Source organism: Bubalus kerabau, chromosome 10 (assembly GCF_029407905.1).
Source record: "Bubalus kerabau isolate K-KA32 ecotype Philippines breed swamp buffalo chromosome 10, PCC_UOA_SB_1v2, whole genome shotgun sequence".
NCBI classification, from domain to species: Eukaryota; Metazoa; Chordata; class Mammalia; order Artiodactyla; family Bovidae; genus Bubalus; species Bubalus kerabau.
The window spans coordinates 15072198-15093620 of record NC_073633.1 but is presented as its reverse complement, the minus strand read 5'-3'; the positions used below and the strand labels follow the sequence as shown (position 1 = coordinate 15093620).

At 42.9% G+C, this 21423-nt stretch overlaps 1 protein-coding gene across 1 annotated transcript in view; it reads right to left on the bottom strand.

The window, feature by feature from the left end:
• Positions 1 to 2564: 2564 nt before the first annotated feature.
• Positions 2565 to 21423, bottom strand: part of CMYA5 (cardiomyopathy associated 5) — a 99137-nt gene continuing 80278 nt past the window's right edge. The window contains exons 10-13 of the mRNA XM_055536663.1: positions 13343 to 13476; positions 11915 to 12014; positions 8464 to 8637; positions 2565 to 3477 (exon numbers count right to left, since the gene is read on the bottom strand). Coding sequence (XP_055392638.1) covers positions 3231 to 3477; positions 8464 to 8637; positions 11915 to 12014; positions 13343 to 13476 — 655 coding nt within the window. The 3' untranslated portion in view covers positions 2565 to 3230. The remainder of the gene's footprint in view (positions 3478 to 8463; positions 8638 to 11914; positions 12015 to 13342; positions 13477 to 21423) is intronic.

The window sequence follows — 21423 nt, the reverse complement described above, 5'->3', positions numbered from 1 at the left end:
GGGAGAGTGTTCGTTTTCAGCACTGAAAGCACAGTTTTGTAAGTGAGTGTGATGAAGTACAAGACAATTCTGTTGGACACTAGGGAAGCACTTCTATAAAAACAACAGGGACATATTCCGGTTTGCTCCAGCAGAAAAATACTTCTAATTTTGACAAAGAATATATCCAGCAGAGTTGCCAGGTGCAAAGAGATAGAGAAGGACCACAGGGTTCATCCTCATCTTGTAATCTTTCTTCCACACACTCCTCTCTTTCGGCCCTGTATCTGTTAGAGGCAACACTATGTTTTCATGCATGTGGTTTCACTTTTTTTATTTTGCACAAATAGAATATTATACACACTTCTGAATCCTAAATAAGCTCAATGGTATTGAAGAAAGAATTAAAGTATCCCATGTCTGCTGTGAGTAGGACAGCACTGATAACAAAAGGCTTGGGAAGGAAGTCAATTCAGGAGGGAAGAGAAAGTGGATGTATGAATAAATATGTGTATATATATGTATATTCATATGTGCATGTGTGGTGTGCATATGAGTATGCATAGACACGTAATTTTCATGTACAATGTATATGTAGAAAAATGATCTGTGATTAAAAATGAAACAAAATATAATCATTTTATTCTTCTAGCTTTGGATGCAAGCTATATCTAAATCCATGCTCTGCTCCTTGCCAGCTGCGGCTATGAACAAGTTAGTTAACTGCTCTGAGACTTGTTTCCTCATCCATAAAATGGGAATTTTTATTGTGCAACGACCTGATGAGCATTAAGACTATATATTGACCATCAACAGATTGGAATTCCAGAGGAGATATTTGGACAGAAATTTGCTGCCTTCCTTTCCTCTCGCTGAGAATCTGTGTTGTGTGAAGAGGAAGGACAAGAACGCAAAGGGAGCTCAGAGAGTAAAGGGCCAAGGAGGAGGATGTGGGGGAAACAGCATTAGCTTCACTCTACTTGTCTGCATGGGACCAGTCCCCTAGGAACCACCGCCTGTCGGTTAACAGACAAAGGCAGCTAAACCATGAGCTCCCAACCCCAGTGTCCTCCCTGCCAGCATCCACTTGCTACGGGGTCAGAGATAGGGGCCCCCTTACCGGGGATGCGGTGGAAGGTCGCCACAGAGGGTCTCTGGCATCCTCGTCAGGACGTTGTTAGCTAAAAATACTGGGCTGTTTCACGTGCTTATTAACCTTTTGTTTACAATTATCCTGAGAAAAAGGCATCACTTTAAAGCATCTGAGTTGCCCTGAGTCATGACGTAAAGGGGCTGAGTCACGATTTGATCCTAGCTCCTCCCATTACTACCCGGCTTCCGCCGTAAGACCGGAGCTGCTTCCATCTTGACGGCGGGCGCTGCTGGCGTCCTGTCCGCCTCCCCGTGGCTCCCCTGAGTGCTCCAGCCGCTGCGTTAGAGGGTGCTCGGGCTGCTGTCAGCTGTATCAGGCACCTGTGTTTCTTGTGTCCTTTGAGGGGTTTCTTGTGGCCACAAGAGCCTTCAAGGAACACAACCTGGAAAGGTAGGGAAGGGAATTTAGTGTCCCCCGAGGTCTCCAGGGGCAGTGCTCACCCAGCTCGGTGGGACAAGAGTGCTTACACGTTAACCTCTGGCATGTTCCTAGTGGTTTCGGAGGGTGCCCCCAACACGGGCAAGCCCCAGGTGTCCACACTGTAATAACCCACCCGTAAAACATGTCCTCTAGACGCTCTTGCCTCTTCCTTTCTCACTTTCCCCACTTCTCTCCTGTGCTTCCTAGAATTGCGTCCTATGTAAATAACTTGTACTAAATCTTTATCTCTTCGGTCTACTTTTGGAGGAATCCAAACTGAGTCCAATTCTAAAATCCACTTGGTTGCTGCTCCTTTTGTTATTGTTTTTAATTACACTATATTCCCACCCCCAAAAGTAATAATGACCATGAGTTGCTGATTAGTCAGAACCTGATTATCATTTTAAGGCTTGTTAAAAAGGAAGACAGAGTTTCCCACAAAGCAGCACGTTAATCCTTGTTTTCATTAACTATCCTTCTTGCCAGCAGTTGCCCTAATTTCAAAGCAGGATGAGGAAGGCTTTGAAGTCACTGTTAATGTAGTTATACACCCAATTTGGCTTTTCCAGCTATTAAACAATAGATTTTAGGGTATGTACCAAAAGTAGGACAGTATTTCTTGATATAAGAAAACAATTGAATTCGTAATGTTAAAGAAATCTACAAGTACAATCAAAGTATTTGTCTTGTGGAGAACAGGAGCAATCATCTCAACATGCATTTTATATTTATCAGCTCTACACATACATATTTTAGGAAGATTTTGAGAGATTTCAATATATCTTAAAATGACCAACCATTTTATTTTTAGCAAAAAGAGATTCTCAGTTTCTGGTAGTTGTCTGTAACTATAGGCTGAAAATGTTTAGATTTTAAAGCTTACATGTGTAAATTCTCACATGAAAATGAGTGGCAGTACCACCCACTGCAGTGTGGTGACTCTTTATCCGCAGTCTGTCCCGTCCAGAGACGCCAGGCTCGCAAGTCACATGTAATAAGTTCACATAACATGTTATGTTTTATAGACTCTAACCATTTATTTAACAAAAAGGAAATCCCTAACATCTAGCGTTTTTCTACATTTAAAATTTCAGGGAAAAGAGACTCATGTTCTACAGTATATAATGGTTACAAAAGAGTTCATTATCAGCTTAGAATGGTTAAAACATTTTCTCTACTGATTAGGACTCAGCATTCTTTAGTGAAGTGAGGTGACATATGTCTTATGGAAAAAGTAGTTGTTTCTTGTCGGAGGAGATATATTACCAGCACAACCTTCCCTTCACTCAGGAAGGGACACAGAGCTGTCCCTCGAGGATTTCTTTCACCAGCGACATAGGTGGGAGTCCATTTCACTGTTTCGATTCCCAAGTCAGGTATAAATCCTTTTCACTTAGGGAAGAACTCAAACATATATAAACTGAAGGGCAGAGGTTGCTTTTTCCATCTTCTCCTCACACGACACTCTAGGTTTCTCCTCACATGAAAACTCAAGGTTTTCTTGGTGGTTTGGCTCTCATGTTGATCACCGTGCATGAAGCTATCATTGGAGCAAGTGTTTTTTGAATGCTGTATTCAAATGTTTTGAATGCTGTCTAGCACCCACAGGAGAGAACAACAGAGCACCCCCCTCCTCCAAAATTTGAATTTTGCTCTTGGAAACTCTGAAAGCCCACGATCACTTTTGCCTTGCAGAATCGGGGGGCTCTATCCCCAGGTGCAAAGTACATTTTCCAGGTTTCTCCAGGGCAAAGGCAGGGTGGACGCCCTCATTAAACCTGTGCCTGATGATGAAGAGCATCTGTCCAGTCTCAGCGTTTATAAACAGCAGCCTCTGGGTGGTGTAGTCCAGCAGGATGCCCACTCTGGCGGGACGCTCAGTCACGTGGACATCGCTCACAATGCCACTGTAGAAAAATGTGTATCTGAAATGGAACAGAATGGAAAGTGAAAACTTTGGAAATCTTGAACGACGATAAAGAAAATCACCTGGAGACAACCAATTTTGCAATTATTGATCTCAGTTCACAATAAGGAGTTGCAGTAACATTGCCCCAAATACCTTAGCCAGATCCCTCCTAGATGCTAACATGCATAGCTCTTGCCAACAGACGAGCGTTTTTTAATCATTTTGCTACTTCTACATTAGGAGGCAGGCCCAGAATAACCAACATATGCCTCCCTTGTGATTTTTCTCCACATTTTAATTCTTTCCCAGCTGCCCACATGTTTTAACTACTGCATTCATGGTGTGTCATTCTTTTGAATAAAACTCCTTCGAGGCTGCCATGTATTGTAAAAAGGACTGCAGGCTCGCCTTCCATAAAATGCATTAATTTTACTGTTTAAAAAATTTGTAAGTAACTTATATAAGGGCCTTAATGAAGTTTAAGAAATATGTCGTTATTTCTGTCCAACTTCATCCTTTGTACAATGCCCCTGCCCCAAACCAACTTTCCTTTTCATCTTCTCCATGTTTTCTGCAGCCTTACAGCCAAGGGGGGTTACCTCTGATTTCTCTCTTAAGTTCAGATACATTCAGTTCACCATGTTTTCACTGGGCACATGTGTATGTCCCACACTTTGTTAGACCTCAGCACCTCTGGCTGATATGAAGGACCACAGCATACTGTCCTTGCCTTCAAGGAAACCCATACTCTACTGAACTAGAAGGAAAACTTTATGACTTTAGCATAGGCTGGGGCTCAGACTCCAGCTCCGGGCACAGATGGGGAAAGTGTTTTCTGACACATTTCATGGACTTGGTTTGGTTGTGAAAGGAAAGGTTCAAGGACAGGTTGGGAGTGAGAAATTGCTGAACAGAAAAAGCGAAACTGCTCTGTGCAAAAGAGTAACATAAGGTGGAAGTTTTCTCCTGGCGATCTTAGAGGCTGGGGCCCTGAAAGCAGGAGAAGAGAAGAGCTGAGGGACAGGTGTGTGGTCTGTGGATCTGACAGGTCTGAGGGTGGGAGTGACACTGGACAGACTGGGGCCATAGAACCTGCATACAAGGCAGAGAAGGACCTTGAAGACTTGCAGCGTCTCTCTTAAGAAGCTTGAGCGCAGGGAATGGCAAGTTGGCAACTTCCTTGCCGAACGAAGCTCATTCAAAAGGGCAGAGGTTTACGGGGATGGAAGGTGAGCAAGACTTCCACAATGATAAAGGACCTATTCAGTGCCTTGCCAATGTGAAATATGGCAGAACACTATGAAATTTTAGAACCTGTAAAGCACACAGGTTGTGAGTGGCAATGAGGGGAATAGCAGTGTAGCTGGCGTTCTTACAGAAGGCTTGGGGAGCAGATGGGTGCATGTTCAGCCAAAGAAAGGTCAGGACTGGATAAGAGGGGAAAGGGTGAGGTGATCCAAGCTGTGGGGGCAGCAGAGGCAATGATGAGGTGGCAGAATAAACCTGTATGTCATGTGCTTGACCAGTCAGGAGGGGACATGTGAATGACTTTGAGAGTATTACCTGGATAGGTAAGTCAGAGGCCAGGCTCTATACTGGCCTGCCCTGTCTAATATAGTAGTCAAGAGGCACATATGGCCACTTACATTAGAATTAAGTAAAATTCAAAATGCAGTTCATCAGTCTTGCTAACCACATTCCAAGTGCTCAATAGCCACATCTACCGTTTTTCTAGTTTTTCAGAATGTGTGACTGGACAGGGCTGATCAAGAGGGTTCTGAATGCCCATCTGAGCTATTTCCCTACCCTGCTTGGAAGATCCCCAGGGCCTACAGGCCCAGCCCCAGTCAGTCCCTGAGCAAGTCGCTACCGTGGAGGGAAAGACATTCCATGGAGCCTTGGACCCAACCATTCTGCAGGGCCTGGAATTCACCCTGTCCTGCTTCTGCTCCATTTCTCACTGAGCACATCACTTCATTCTCCAAGCTGCACTCCAGCCTGAAACAAGGCCTGTCTGTGGCCTGACTCCCTCCCCATCCTTTGGGTTGTTAGTTCTTGTTCAGACAAGGGTCATTCGGAAGCCTGATTCTTGACATCTGCCTGACCCTGGAACTGCCTGGGCGAGGGTCCCTACCTGTGTAGCCCACCCTGGTGCATCTCACTGCTGGCTGAGAATGAGCCCAGACTCCTTTCCACCCCGGTGGCTGCTTCCCTCAGGACTCCCATCCCCCAGACTGCTTACATTCTTCCGGGTTTCCCGCCTTCACTGTGGTCCCAGAGTGCTGACCCCACTGTTCATGTTTATAGATTTCTTTAGCAAAAAATGAAGGGGCGTGATGTAAATGACGGTTTAGAAACTTTCGCAGTGGTGACACTTAGAACGGCTTGGAGTTAGAGACCAGAAGAAGGGCACAGGCCCGGGGGCCGTGGGAGAAACTGGTAAGGTGAAGCCTTGAACCAGAGGAGTAAGTTAGCACAGACAGGAAGAAATGCAACTGATTCTTTCTCCTTAAGGCTCTTCATTTCTCCTATCCCACCGTGACGTCTTACACCTGATGCAAGTAGAATCAAGAGTAATATTGCTTCATTTAAATCATGAAGCCAGAAAAATGGAAAAACTCAGGAGGCTCTGCTGTAGCAGCACTCTCAGAGGCCTGAAGGCCAGGGTGCTCTGTTTGGACCGTGGAATGAGGCACTTAAGACCTGACCTCTCTGTGCTGTGATCATACAGGCAGGCGCGTCCCTTCTCCCAGAATCTACAGAACCTACCCTGGGTGACAAAAGCCAAAGACCAAAGCTGTTGAACCTGCTGAATGAAATTAACTGTTCTGTTCTCTAGAGTCTAGAACTTTGTTACTGGAGGCTTGCCTTTATGTTCTTAAGGGTTCAGTTGTCTAAGGAAATCTTCATGAAATCAATACCTAGTTCCAACTCTACCGATCATAAACTCTGGGTTTGAATGATTTTTCAACTCTGGGTAGAGGATGGGTCCTCAAGGATCGCACAGCACTGAACACCATTTAATCATAACTGCTCTGATTTGATGGAATGTGACTTTGAAAAGCTCTTGGAGATGGTGTCCTTGTGAACCTTGTCAGGGAATCAAACTCTGTCAAGTAGGATACAGGGAGAGATGTGCAGCGAGAAATATGCAAAATCCAATCTGTGGGCCTTTTTCTGGGAACTTGGAAGCACTGCTTCCTTTTTAAGCATTCCATTTGAATAATGCCTCACATTTGAGTCTTTACAGTTTCAAAGCTCTTCCTTGTACCTGACTTCATGTGACCCTCACAACCCCCAAATGGAGCAGACTAGGTGTCACTGTCCCCTGACAAGACACGAGGCATAGATTAACCAAGACAGATCTGCTCACAGGATTAACCAACTTCTGGTGCGTAGTCAATAGGATGCTAGTCAAGAATGGAGCCAGGACTCAAATTAGGTTCCTGGCTCCAGTCTCATGCTCTTTTATTAGACCGTCTTGTGCACATGTTCAGTTCATAGCATGCTTGCCTTATCTCTCTGAGACTAACGCAGGTTTATGGCTTTTTCATATCAACCAATTAGACAACCCTAAGGAGACAGTCTACAACCTGGGGGCCGTCGACTGCAGCACTTGCACCTGGACAGATGTCTCCTTGAGCAGCAGAATACCAAGAAACTAGAAATAACCACGTGGATGCCCAGTTGGGCAAATTATGAACAAGATACAAAAGGCCCAAACTCGACTGCCACTTCTGAGGTGCTGGGAGCAAAAGCAGGGTACTGCCCGTGATACATGCACACGGCACCGCCAAGGGGGTGGGCAGACCCCCTGAGCCATGCTCCAGCCTGACCCACCAATCCACCTTTCCCCTCATTCCATTTAAGGGACCAGCTCACCCCTCTCAGGGAGGGAGCAAGGGAACCCGTTCCTTGTCTTTGCTCGCTCATGCTGCAGCACAAGTGCCAGTAAAGCCTTGCCTGAATTCCTCCTCTAGAGTCTTATCAATGGAAACTGACTAAAGAGTCTAAGGGGACTTCCCGAGTGGTCCAGGGGTTAAGACTCCACCTTCCAATGCAGAGGGTGTGGGTTTGATCCCTGGTCAGGGAGCTCAGATTCCACATGCCTCATGGTCAAAAAACCAAAACATAAAACAAAAACAACAAAAGATTTTTAAAAAGAACAGCAAAAAAAAGAGTCCAAGAACCCCAGGTCAGTCACACCAATAATATAGACCAGGGGTTGGTCAACTTTGTCTGTAAAGGGCCAGAGAGTAAATATCTTGGGCTTTGGGGGCCATTTGGTATCTGTTATAACTAGACAACTCTGCCATTGTAGCACAAAAGCAACCACAGGCAATATGTAAACAAATGAACTTGGCTGTGTTCCAATAAAACTTTATTTACAAAAAAGTCAGCCCCATTTGGCCTGTGGGTTGTAGTCTGCCAACCCCTAATATAGACCAGAGACGTGGGGGAGACAGGGTGCTGGGATCCACTTCTTCCTTAGTCCTCTTGACTCCTCCATGGAGGGTGCCCTTTCAGCATTACCCTTGTGGTCTCTCCCCACCCTGGGGTGGACTTTGAAGGAAAACCTGGCCACACACCCAGTTTCCTAACTTTTCATTTTGAGCTTCCTGAGGAGACACACATCCTTTTCCAGCTCCCTACTCTGTCCTGCAGTATGGGAAGCTGGCCTGGCCAAGACTTTGGGTGGGTACAAATCTATTAAAGAGGATTCGAGATAAGAAACAGTTTTGCTCTCACTTATGAACCACATTCTCTAAAACTGGCTTCCTCAGTAATCAGAGTAATAGTTGAGTCTCCATGTATCAGTTGGCCCAAAAGTTCGTTTACAGAAATGAACTGAATGAATTTTTGGGCCAACTCAATACTTGACTCTCTTCTTTCTCAGTTGGCTCAGAACTTGGGCAGGGAAGTGAGATGCTACTTATTGGGCCCCTCAGAGCCCTCGGCCTAGACACTTTGATTAGGTGAAGAGGGGCAGGCCCCAGCTTACCTCTGTGGCTCAGAGCAGTGCATGTACCACGAGGTCTCTCCTTGTCCCAGGGCACCAGCCTGCACAGCTGAGCTGGAGCAGATGCCCAGTCGGTAAGCCGGGCAGTCTGTGACGGTGGTTTCCCAGTAGTGTTGGCCACAGGCAGGCAGCTCCTCACCCAGGACTGATGGGATTCTGCAGGCAAAGTTGATCAGGAATTGGCAACCTTTATTTCATAGACATCAACATTCATAAACGCACCCACAGTTTAAGCAGGATTCTATCCTTGGATAATTTGCTGAATATCCTTGCTGGAATATCCTTGCAGCAAATATCCTTGCTGGAATTTGACTAAAGATATTCATTGTCCATGCTGTCCCTGACCTTGACCTGAGGGCCACAGAATTCCCCAAACATTCAACATGCTTTAACATAGTTCTACTGCCACACACAACACGCATGTATTACACATAGCATCTCTTAGAGGAACTGGGAACTAGAAAATAATTAGAATAACGATAGGATAAAAAGAAGAGGGCTTCCAAAAAAAAAAAAAGAGGGCTTCCCGGGTGGTTCAGTGGTAAAGAACCCGTCCGCCAATGCAGGAAATGCAGGAGACTCAGGTTTGACCCCTGGGTCGAGAAGAACCCCTGGAGAAGGAAATGGCAACCCATTCTGTATTCTTGCCTGGGAAATTCCATGGACAGAGGAGCCTGGCGGGCTGTAGTCCATAGGGTTGCAAAGAATCAGACGTGACTGAACGACTGAACACACACGCATAGGATAAAAAGAAATGGCACCAATCTGTGGCCCTAATGGTAAAGAGCCCACCTGCCAGGATAGGAGACAGAAGAGACATGGGTTCAATCCCTGGGTCAGAAAGATCCCCTGGAGAAGGGAATGGCTACCCATTGCAGTGTTCTTGCCTGAAGAATCCCATGGACAGGGGAGCCGGGTGGGCTACAGTCCATGGGGTCACAAAGAGTCGGACGTGACTGAAGTGACAGCATGCACCGCTTTCAAAGGGAGTGAGGAAACGTAAAGGAGGCAAGAGGAGAACTCCAAGAGAGTGTGACTTGGAAAGTTTTTTCCCCCAAAACTTGCACGCACACAAAATGGAGTCTCTAAAACCTCTAACCATGAGTTCCCGTGTCTGAGGACCTTCCTGGGCACACAGACCAAGCCAGGTGCTGCTCCTGACAGCGGGCGTCTGGGGAGGCCTGAGCAGAGGGCAGTGCAGGTGAAGCGGGTGTGTTGTTCGTGCTCTGGAGAGGCTTGCGGTCAACAGTCTTGGGGACTGGGGCCTCTTAGATGGCAGTAGCTACGCCTGAGAGGTTGTTGAAAGGTCTCTTTTTGTCTCACCTCAGCTATTTTTGCAACAGGCATGGTGAAGTGAACCAAAGCACTTTCACCTGCTGATGGGTGACCTTGTTTGCATGAATTGCTCAATTTTGCTTTGAAATGGCTGAGACAGCAAGGAAGCATTTTTAATTTAGGCAGCATTAATATTCAGTCAGCACAATCTCCCGCTCCCCTTTAACAGGTGAGAAAATGATTACACAAGGGAATGTATTTCATTTTCTCGTGTCTTTACCCAACAACCTCATTTCAGAGAGGTGGCTACTGACAGGTGCTCGCTCTCTGGAGCAAAACCTGGTTGCTTGATATGTATGAACTAATTTTCAGATTAATAATTAACATAATTCTATAAAATACATTATAGTTATTATCTATTATTATTAGCAGCCATGAAATTAAAAGACACTTCTTCTTGGAAGAAAAGCTATGACCAACCTAGACAGCATATTAAAAAGCAGAGACATTACTTTGCCAACAGGTCTGTCTAGTCAAAGCTATGGTTTTTCCAGTAGTCATGTATGGATGTGGGAGTTGGACTATAAAGAAAGCTGAGTGCAGAAGAATTGATGCTTTTGAACTGTTGTGTTGGAGAAGACTCTTGAGAGTCTCTTGGACTGCAAGGAGATCCAATCAGTCAATCCTAAAGGAAATCATTTCTGAATATTCACTGGAAGGACTGATGCTGAAGCTGAAACTCCAATACTTTGGCCACCTGATGCAAAGAACCGACTCATTGGAAAGGACCCTGATGCTGGGAAAGACTGAAGGCAGGAGGAGAAGGGGACGATAGAGGATGAGAGGGTTGGATGGCATCACCAACTCAATGGACATGAGTTTGAGTAGGCTCCAGGAGTTGGTGACGGACCCGGAAGCCTGGTGTGCTTCCCGGTCGCAAATAATCAGACACGACTGAGCAACTGAACTGAACTGAACAGTTATTATCATCAGTCATCTATGAACCAACCTCCAATATACTTCTTTTCTCTTTGATTTTTTAAGCAATCCAAAAGAGACAGAAAAGCTCAATCTATTTCTTAAATCTTTTTTCCCCCCTGAATTCACTCATTGGTATATGTTTAGCACTTCCAGTGTTCTGGACCCTAGGATAGATTCTGGGGATTCAAAGATGTAGAAGACAGGGCTGCTTGAGGACCAGTCAAGATGGAGTAGCTGATGAATGATTCCACAGGTGCTCAGACCTTTTTGTAGATGCGATCAAAGGGCACCAGAGCCCAGAGAAGGCTTGGCCATTTCCAGGAGCAGGTAACACCTGAGCCGAGCCACAGACAGGTGAATAGCAGCCCAAGAAGAAAACAGTGTGAGTCGCTGTTGGTGGGCTCAGGGCGGTAGTGAGAGCTTGCTGGCTGTCCAACCCAGGCACATCAGTGCCTACAGGAGCGTGTTTCACGTGGGTTACGATTTTCGAAAGTCTTTCACTTTCTTTCATGTGGACCCTCAAAATAACCATGAGTGATTGCAGACAAATTGCAGAGCACTCTCCATGCTATGCCTTCAGCTTCTGCCTTCTTTTTATTTTGCTGCTTCCTTTTGTGGGGGGCTTCCCTGGTGGCTCAGACAGTAAAGAATTTGCCTGCAATCAGGAGACCTGGTTTGAGCCCTGGGTAAGCCCTAGAGAAGGAAATGGCAACCCACTCTAGTATTCTTGCCTGGAGAATCCCATGGACAGGAACCTGGGGGGCTACTGAATGACTAACATGTTCACTCTCCTTTTGTGGGTCCCTCTGGGGGAGAGGGGGCCAGCTCCAGAAACTCAACAAAATGTCATTCTCCTCTATTCCTTTTCAAGTGGACTGATACAAAATCTGATTTGCTGTTGAAAATAATAGAAGAATGAACCCAGGCTCTTTTTTCACTGAACCAGAGTTAATGCCTTACAACAGTCTATGTGTTAAACAAAACCATCTGTGCTTGTATTTCCAATAAAAATATTGACACTTGCTCCATGTTTGAACTATCTCCAACACTTTCCCTTAGTAACGAACCATAACCGAACTCTGCAATTCGGGCTTGCTGTCACACAGCATGTGTACCGAACCAAGGATGTGGCGGGTGAGACCACATGAGGCCTCTCGTGCCTTCTCCTTCTACTCACTCTGTCAGCCGTCTCCTCTCAGCGAAGCTGATCACTGTCCCGTTTGAGGAAATCTGCAGAGCAGGATGAGCTGTTTCCCTCAACAAGAGAAATCTGGTTCCTATTGCGATCAGAAAACAGGATTATAACATTACCACAATGTCCCAGGCCAAGCCCCACCTTTCAGATCTTAGTCTCCCCTTGCTTCTGACATCAAAATCCCCCCCAGGGTGTTTTCAGGTCCATGGCAAAATTCTATCCGTGATCAGGACTCGTGAGCTAGTAACTTGTCACCTTGCCTGGTGCCACAGATGTGTGAAACCCCCTCAGCCCAAATCTAGCACCTACTCTGTTATACGAAGTATGCTCCCCACCCAGCACCTACCTCACCTGGAAACTAGGTAGAAAGGCAGAATCTCAGGCCTTCCCCCTGGCTTCCTGAATCACAATCTCTATTTTAACAAGCTCCTCGGGAGACCCATGTGCACGTTCAAGTCTGAAGACGCACTGGTGTAACCTCCAGGAGTGCCTCTAACAGTGGAAGGTACAGGCACCACTCTGCGACTGCAGGGAACACACTTCTGGAGAGACAGTCCCCCCGTTTTCTCTCTTTACAAACATCACGCTGTCCCTAACCACACAACACAACACACATGGCTCATGCACAACTTTTTGCTGGTTAAGCAAGTCACTTAATGGGCCACCCTCCAGTTTCTGCCTCAATCTTTGGGTCTAGGATAAGATAAAAAATGATCACCTTTCCATCCCTTATTTCTTTTCACAATAATTGAGAACAGCCCAGTATTTTTTATTGGGATCATCAGGGTATTTTCCCCAAAAGGCCCTTGAACAGTTATCATTTTCTTGAGTTACTCATATCTTCATGTATTCAACAAACATAAATTGGCACCAATCATGAGCTAGGCATGGAAAATAATTAGAAGAATAAGACTGGAAGATTATTCATGGAGTTCACAGTGTCATGTATCAAGAATATCTTAATCCCACTGTTCCCAACACACACACACACACACACACACACACACACATACTCACACACTCACAGACTCAAAACATACCCACCATCTACAGCAGATTGTAAACCAAACAAGAATCATCTGAGGACATTAAAAACATGTCAAAGCCCATATCTCAGTAAATTAGATGAGGATCTTCAGGAGTGGACCCCCAGCATCTTTTTTTTTTTTTTTTTAATTTTTTAAGCACCTGGCTGATAGCTAATGGGTAGCCAAGGTTGAGAATGTCTTAAACCAGAAAAACAAAAGAAACACCTTGACCTCTGGCCAACCCTGGGTCCTTATGCCAAAAACCTAGCATTGCCAGCAGTCTGGGAGCTTAAGAAGTGGCCCTCTAGGATGTTTTCCCTGGGTGGTGGGAGGAAAGGAACGGGAATGCTTGGAAGTAGTTCTCTGTGTGCAAAGGATGTACCTTTGGTGGAAATGAGGGCAGCCTCACTCTGCTCACTTGTCCCAAATGCATTGATGGCTCTCACGTAGAAAAAGTAATTGTCATTGGGTTGGAGATTAACTTTCAGCTGGAGTCCTTTAATTCCAGAGAAAGATCTAAACATGAAAGGAAAATAATAATTTTAAATATAATGCTACGTGCTAAACAATATATCATATTTCAGTTCTGCAGTGCATGAACATCTTTTATTAACAAATCACTTATTTTTTCCCTTTTTATGACCATGGAGTTAGCAAGTCAGATTCTAGAAAATGGCCATCTTCCAGTAAGTTTACTTTATCAAATCATTTCTACCTTGGTCAACTTTTGTCTAATATTATGCCTTCCAGAATGCTCTTTGGAACAGAGTCAATGAAACTTTTTTTTTAAATTCAGAAAATAGACTAATTTTGTGGTTAATGAGTCTCCAAGCATACATTGTTTTCTTTATGAAATTCTGGCCAAGAGGGCACTTGTGGATTAAGATGATGTTAAACTAATCTATAATGCAAAAAAACACTATCTCATTAACAGATCCTGAATAGTGGAAAACCTGAAGTGATGATTTTGTACATAACCATCATGTCAAAGCCACCCAAGTTAATAAAACTCAGGATCTCTAAAGAAGACAACATCCTTTAGAGAAAACTTAATCCTGGCAAGAAAAGAGAATTCTAACTGCCAAATAAAATCCCCAAAGTTGTTGTTCCTAAACCTCCCATACTGGAATGGCAGTAGACTCAGCAAGTACACGGTAACATCCCAACCATTTACGCTAAATGGACTTGCTGGATTTGAAGATGGAGTTCTGAACTTGAAATGAGCTGGAATAATTTTTGTGCCTCTTTTCCATTCTCTTTAATCTGTGTGATTATCATATCCTAGGGCATTTATACAAAGTATACAAGTGCTCTTCTTTTAGCCTCCATTTGGGGAGACTTTGGACAAGTTAGGCTCCTTGCTAAGAGAAGTTCTAATCTGAGTGCTACAGAATCAGAATCCTGTCCCTCTTAGATGTGCACTGGATACTAGTCATTGAAAACAACAGGACAACAGCCTTCAAATCCATTCTCAGAGAGAGAGAGTTTGTTTGTTTGTTTTTTTAAACTGTTTGCTTTGTTTGTTTTTATTTTCTTTGGGTTTATTTTGTTATTAATGAATGTTCCACACAATCATTAGAATCAAAGAGTGGCCACTGTTCATTCTCAGATTGATTTTCTTTTTCAGGTTATTCCTCCTTCTGTTGATTTATTTCATTCTCAATACCTACCTTAGAGAATACCATGAAGGACCATGAAAAGGCAAAAGTATCACTGATCCAGAAAACAAATTAATTTAGACTTTTTCAAAGCAGAAAATCTGTACAGAGTAACAATCCCTCCCCAACCACAGCAGCCCTGTGTCTAAAAGCAGGGAAACTCCATGTGTTTCTCAGCAAGAGGGGCCACAGAGGGGAGAGGCCTGGGTCTATTTGTATATTTGTTATTTAGTGTGTGTGTGTGTGTGTGTGTGTGTGTTAATTGCTTAGTCATGTCCGACTCTTTGCAACCCCATAGACCAAGCCCACCAGGCCCCTCCATCCATGGGATTCTCCAGGCAAGAACACTGGAGTGGGTTGCCATTTCCTCCTCCAAAAGGAACTATAGAAAGAAAGAAAGTGAATTCCCTCAGTCGTGTCCGACTTTTGAGACCCATGGACTGCAGCCCACCAGGCTCCTCTGTCCGTGGGATTTTCCAGGCAAGAGTCCTGGAGTGGGGTGCCATTGCTATTTAGTATTTGCCCCTGAAAAAGGTCCCTGTAAATTCCCCAAACCTTATTGGTTGTAATTTCAGAACCTCCCACCTGGCCAGGCCCTTGGAGGGGACTCTCTTTAGATGCAGGGGAGAATGGATGGATGAAACTGAGCTACATGTCCACTGACCACTAATTATGCTTCAACTAATTAACAAAGCACCAGGTGCTATGACTAAAAATCCAAGTCTAAACTAGTATCTACATCATTATTCTGGGGTAAATGTATTGTTGATCTTGTTTGAACTGATGACTGAAGATATGTTTTCAGTGTACATTAATTATAACAAGCTGATGGACGTGAGTCTGAGTGAACTCCGGGAGTTGGTGATGGACAGGGAGGCCTGACGTGCTGCGATTCATGGGGTCGCAAAGAGTCGGACATGACTGAGCGACTGATCTGATCTGATCTGATTGTCTCAATAAGCACACTCAGATCTGAACTGAATTTCAGGCTTCATCTACTCATTAAATAAATATTTATTGATCACTTATCATATGCTCAGGTCCTGCCCCTGCTTGACAGGACTAGGTGAGGAAATTTTATCTCTATAAATTGGATAGAACATATGGGTTTCATTTTGTGATAATGCAGTTGTTAAATGCCAAGGATGCTGTTCTGGGGTTAAGTTTTGCTCTAAAATTTTATAAAGTCTGTCAAGGAGCAAATTATATATATATATAGAGAGAGAGAGTTGATTACATGCTATGTCTTATTAGTCATTTAAAGAACAAAAGTCTACACAGTACAGAATCCAATATATGGGATCACTGTGCAAACAGGCCATGTGGACATGACAAATATGCACCATGCCCTCACTGAATCTATAAAAGCACCAGGCATGAAAATGAAAGTAATATGAAATATGGTAGGGTTTTATTGTTTATAAGTGGCTATCACATGCTCGAACACCGAGACGAAAGCAAAAAAGCTCAGATACAAATGGTTCAACCCTATGTCTATTTATTCTGTCTGACCTCACTTGAATGCCACAAAAGTTTTCATGTCAGCTGTCCCTACTGTTAAGCCAAATGAAAACTTCACAAATTTTGCAATTTGAAATCTGAAGAGTGGCACTCCTCCATAGATTATGATATTTTTATTTCAAAACCAAAAACTTGTCATAATTGCAACTGAATCCACATGGTTATAATGAGCTTCACATAGTCTGGAGTAGAATTCAAATTCACAGAATACCCAAATTGAGGTAATTGATTAGATAGCACATGGAACCCCAGAGAGTTATTGGTGCTTAGGTAAGAAGAGATTTCAGTCTTATCAACAATGTGACCAGTCTGATGATTTTAGAAGTTCAGAGCCAATAATAAAATCCAAAACACAATAAGAAATATGACCCAAAGAGTTTCACTCTGGGTCATAAGTGTGGGATCCTCTCTACAAGCACCGTAGTACTGTGGGAAGGGAAGGCTTTATATTGGAAGTTCTGGGAATGTGAATATTGTTAAACTCCAATGTTGTAAGGCAGAGAGAAATATTCAAAGGAGACCTACTGTCTCCTCAGAAGTCTGAAGGGCTGCCATGTGAATGAGACTGGTCCCTCTTTTGCTATTTCAGATGGAAATGAGTGGAAGACCCCAGAAGGCCGATGTTTGCCCAATGTAACAAAGGCTTCTCTCGTTTGAGCCCTTTCATTCTTTAGTTTTTGCAGGGGATGACTGAAAAGTTTGCCACAACTATCCATAGACAATGGGGCAAGAAATACCTCACATGAGAACTGAAAAGGATCTTTATGAAGTAGAAAACCATTAGGGACTTAATGCTTATGAGAAAATACTAAAAGCATTCCCAGTAAATCAGAGAGAGACATGAGGTTAAAAAAATTGAGAAGTAGGAGGTAAAATTATTATCACTTGAAGATAATATGACTGCTATCTAGAAAACCAGAGAAACTCAGCTGAAAAACTCAGAATTTAGTGAGATAGCTAGATGTGAATCTAATATAAAAAATCAAAGTCTTTCATATACAAATAACAACTAGATAGAAGATAAAGCAAAATAAAGACCTTATTTAGAATAGTGGCAAACATAGCAAAAGTGTGTAGGATTTATATGAAAACTATTTTTGAAAATGATAATGAAGGAAAGCCCACTAAAGACTTGCCTAAAAGGAAAGGTAGATGAGTTCTTGGAAAGGAAAATGCAACAATCATAAAAACTTTAATGCTCCCTAAATTAATCTGTCAACCCAACATGATCTCTGCTGCTGCTGCTGCTGCTGCTGCTAAGTCGCTTCAGTTGTGTCAGGCTCTGTGCGACTCCATAGACGGCAGCCCACCAGGCTCCCCTGTCCCTGGGATTCTCCAGGAAAGAACACTGGAGTGGGTTGCCATTTCCTTCTCCAGTGGATGAAAGTGAAAAGTGAAAGTGAAGTCACTCAGTCGTGTCCGACTCTTTGCAACCCCATGGACTGCAGCCTACCAGGCTCCTTCGCCCATGGGATTTTCCAGGCAAGAGTACTGGAGTGGGTTGCCATTGCCTTCTCTGAACATGATCACTGCAAATACCGAATTATCAGGGCCAGAGGAGTAGAGGGGACTACACAGTCTGACTCTAAAGGTCGTGTGAGAAATAAACTAGCCAAAAAAAAAAAAAGGTCATGAAAGGGCAACCTAATCTACATGACTTCTAAAATTATAAAGTTATAATAAAGAGTGCATGGTACCAGGGCATAAATAGATGGGTCAATGGAACAGTTTATAAAGATTGGGAATAGCACCAAACACATAAGTTCTTAAATATATAATAATGGAACTAGTTTCAAATCAGAAAGGAAAATGTTGGCAAAGCTGGATAGCCATATTAGAAAAAATAAAGTTGGATTCCCTACTCCACACTTCCTCTTGAAAGTATGTATTAACTAGTATTAACATTTAAAAAATATATATATATGGCAAAAAAAATTCAAATTGCAGCTTGTATCATAGATGAAGACTGATGTCTTTTAAAAACAAAGAACTTCTACAAATCAATAAGAAAAAATACTACACTCTAATAGGAAAAAAATGGGTAAAGGAAATGAAAAGTTCATAGAAAAGGAAGTACATAACTCTGAAACATACAAAAAGATGTTCAACCCAATAACAGAAATGCACAATTAAACTATAATAAGATTCCATTTTCTACTTATCAAACTGTGAAAGATCAGGTTTTATCACACCCTGTGTAGGCAAAAGTATGGAGAACCAAACACTCTTCCATGCTGCTTGCCTGAGTGCAAACGGCTACAGCGTCTGTGGAGACAATTTGGTAATATCTATCAAAACTCAAAATGTTCTTACTTTCTAACCAATGCTGATACTCCAAGGAATTTACCCTGCAGATATACTTGCACATGTATGAAATGATATATGCACAAGGGTTTTTCCACAGTACTGTTTGTGACAATGGAAACAACTTAACTGCCTCTCAATTAGTCAAAAAAATTGATTATGTTCTTAGAATACAGTGAAATTTTTTTTTAAAACCGATGCAGTTCCATTTGTATTGCCATGAGATACCAAGAAATATTTTTAAATAAGAAAAATAAGGTGGAAGAAATATATATAATATGCTACAATTTGTTGAAAAAATATAGCTGTTACATATGCACAGACTATCTAAAAAGATAAATATGCATCAGATAACAGTAATTGCCTCTGGGGGAGGGGAGATATGAGGAATGAAGTATAGATAGAAAGGAGACAATTTTCACTGTATTCTCTTGTGTGTCTTTTGAATTTGTACCATATTCATATATTATCTATCTGAAAATTAAACAATTTACTTTCAGAGCTATATTACAAGTTCAGGAGCTGGTTAAATGTGTTTGCAAAATGCACATTAGTTTGAGTTCTATAAAGTAACTTCTCTAGGAATTTTATAATGCAACAATTTGTGTTGATGGAAGGTGTACATGTGCTCAAGGTAAGCTGAGGGCTGGTCACCATGAGGAGTGGGGATCCCCTGCACAGCCATGTCCAATACCCGGATCTGAACATATTTCCTCCCAGGAAAAGGGGGCGGCATGTGTACAAACAACATGGAGAAACCCAGTGCCATGACTCCTGGAAGCAGCCTACGGATGGTGCTGTCACTGCAGAGCAAACAGATGGCTAAGTATGAACTGTGTTTTAAAAACACAGTGGGCTCTTATGGTTGACAGCACCAACATTCAGCCAGTCAATCAACACCATTTAACGTGAACAGTGAAGAGAGCACACTGCTGGGCTCTACGGGGACCAGCTAGTAAAGTATGTTTCCCATACCTGCCTGGGCATATTAGACCTTCTGAATAGGAATCCTTAAGAGGGGCCTGTGACTCTAAACTCTAACAAGCATCCCAGTGGTTGTTATTGTTTTAATGATCTGTTAGGTTTGAAAAACATAATTGTAAGATAGCACAGGGTGAGAAGGGGTGGGAAGGAGAAATAGGAATAAGAAGAAAAATCTATGAGAACGTAGTTTAGTTCAGTTCAGTTGCTCAGTCGTGTCCGACTCTTTGCGACCCCATGAATTGCAGCACGCCAGGCCTCCCTGTCCATCACCAACTCCTGGAGTTCACTCAAATTTATGTCCATCGAGTCGGTGATGCCATCCAGCCATCTCATGCTCTGTCGTCCCCTTCTCCTCCTGCCCCCAATCCCTCCCAGCATCAGAGTCTTTTCCAATGAGTCAACTCTTTGCATGAGGTGGCCAAAGTACTGGAGTTTCAGCTTTAGCCATCATTCGTTCCAAAGAACACCCAGGACTGATCTCCTTCAGAATGGACTGGTTTGATGTCCTTGCAGTCCAAGGGACTCTCAAGCTTTCTTCACAGTCCAACTCTCACATCCATACATGACCACAGGAAAAACCATAGCCTTGACTAGACAGACCTTTGTTGGCAAAGTAATGTCTCTGCTTTTCAATATGCTATCTAGGTTGGTCATAACTTTCCTTCCAGGGAGTAAGCATCTTTTAATTTCATGGCTGCAGTCACCATCTACAGTGATTTTGGAGCCCCCAAAAATAAAGTCTATCACTGTTTCCACTGTTTCCCCATCTCTTTCCCATGAAGTGATGGGACCAGATGCCATGATCTTAGTTTTCTGAATGTTGAGCTTTAAGCCAACTTCTTCACTCTCCTCTTTCACTTTCATCAAGAGACTTTTTAGTTCCTCTTCACTTTCTGCCATAAGGGTGGTGTCATCTACATATCTGAGGTTATTGATATTTCTCCCAGAAATCCTGATTTCAGCTTGTGCTTAAGCAACATGAAATACAAGAACAACTAACTAAACAGTTTCAGCTGTTGGAAGCCATTTATAAAACCTTAATTAACCATAAACACGGAATTTTCTGTTTAAGATGAAAATTTTTGGTTAAATCAGGATTAAGACATAAATTCTTTATATGTTTACTTTTTTTAAAAACATAGTAAATAGATATTTTTCAACAGGCCTTTTTTTTATTTGATAAATGAGTCTTATTACAGGACTCAGTGTTAACTAAACATCACTATTAGTTCATAATAGTGTAGAAACGTAACATGAGGGCAGAATCCTGATGACCCATGGAACTCAGGCTTTCCTATAATTAGAATCTCTCACAAAATCAAAGAGAGTCAATCAAAGAGATCTTTCCAGCAGAAGGATCCTAGAGTTTAGTTTTCTCCATAGTTGGTTACCCTCCAAAGTTTGAAATGATACCATTTACATTTCAGGCAGAGAATCCCAAGAACCTAGTAACATCTATTCATTCTTCTGGATTCTCCAACCTCTCCTTTACCACTCCAAGGTCACACAGGTGGACAATTACCTGAGGTCCCATAGAACTACCTGCACAGAATGGTGATTTAAATTATGCTTTCAGAGCCCATTTAAAAAAGGGTTACATAGGGAATGCTTTTGCATCTTTTGTAAAACTGCTCTTCAAGACAATCACTATTATCTTGTTCAATAGCCCTTATATAAAGATCTACATGAAAAATTCATCTTATAACTGAATGTCAAGAAATAGAATTGTCTCTCTTAGTGAAGCGTTGTGCTTCCTTTTTTTAAAACAGATGAGTTATGTAATCTCTTTCTTTCTCCCTCTTGCTCTCTCCCCCACTCTTCTGTTTTCACTTTAGCTGCCAGGAAGTTCATATTTAAATTGCATGTTCCATTGAGGTATTGTTCTTAACCTGTGCTTTGTGAAACAACCTCCTTACCTCTGCATTATCTGGCTCTTGCCCTTACAGGGTTGTTTTTAGTGGCTTTAGTATGACTGAGTCTTTCATTGTGAACAACT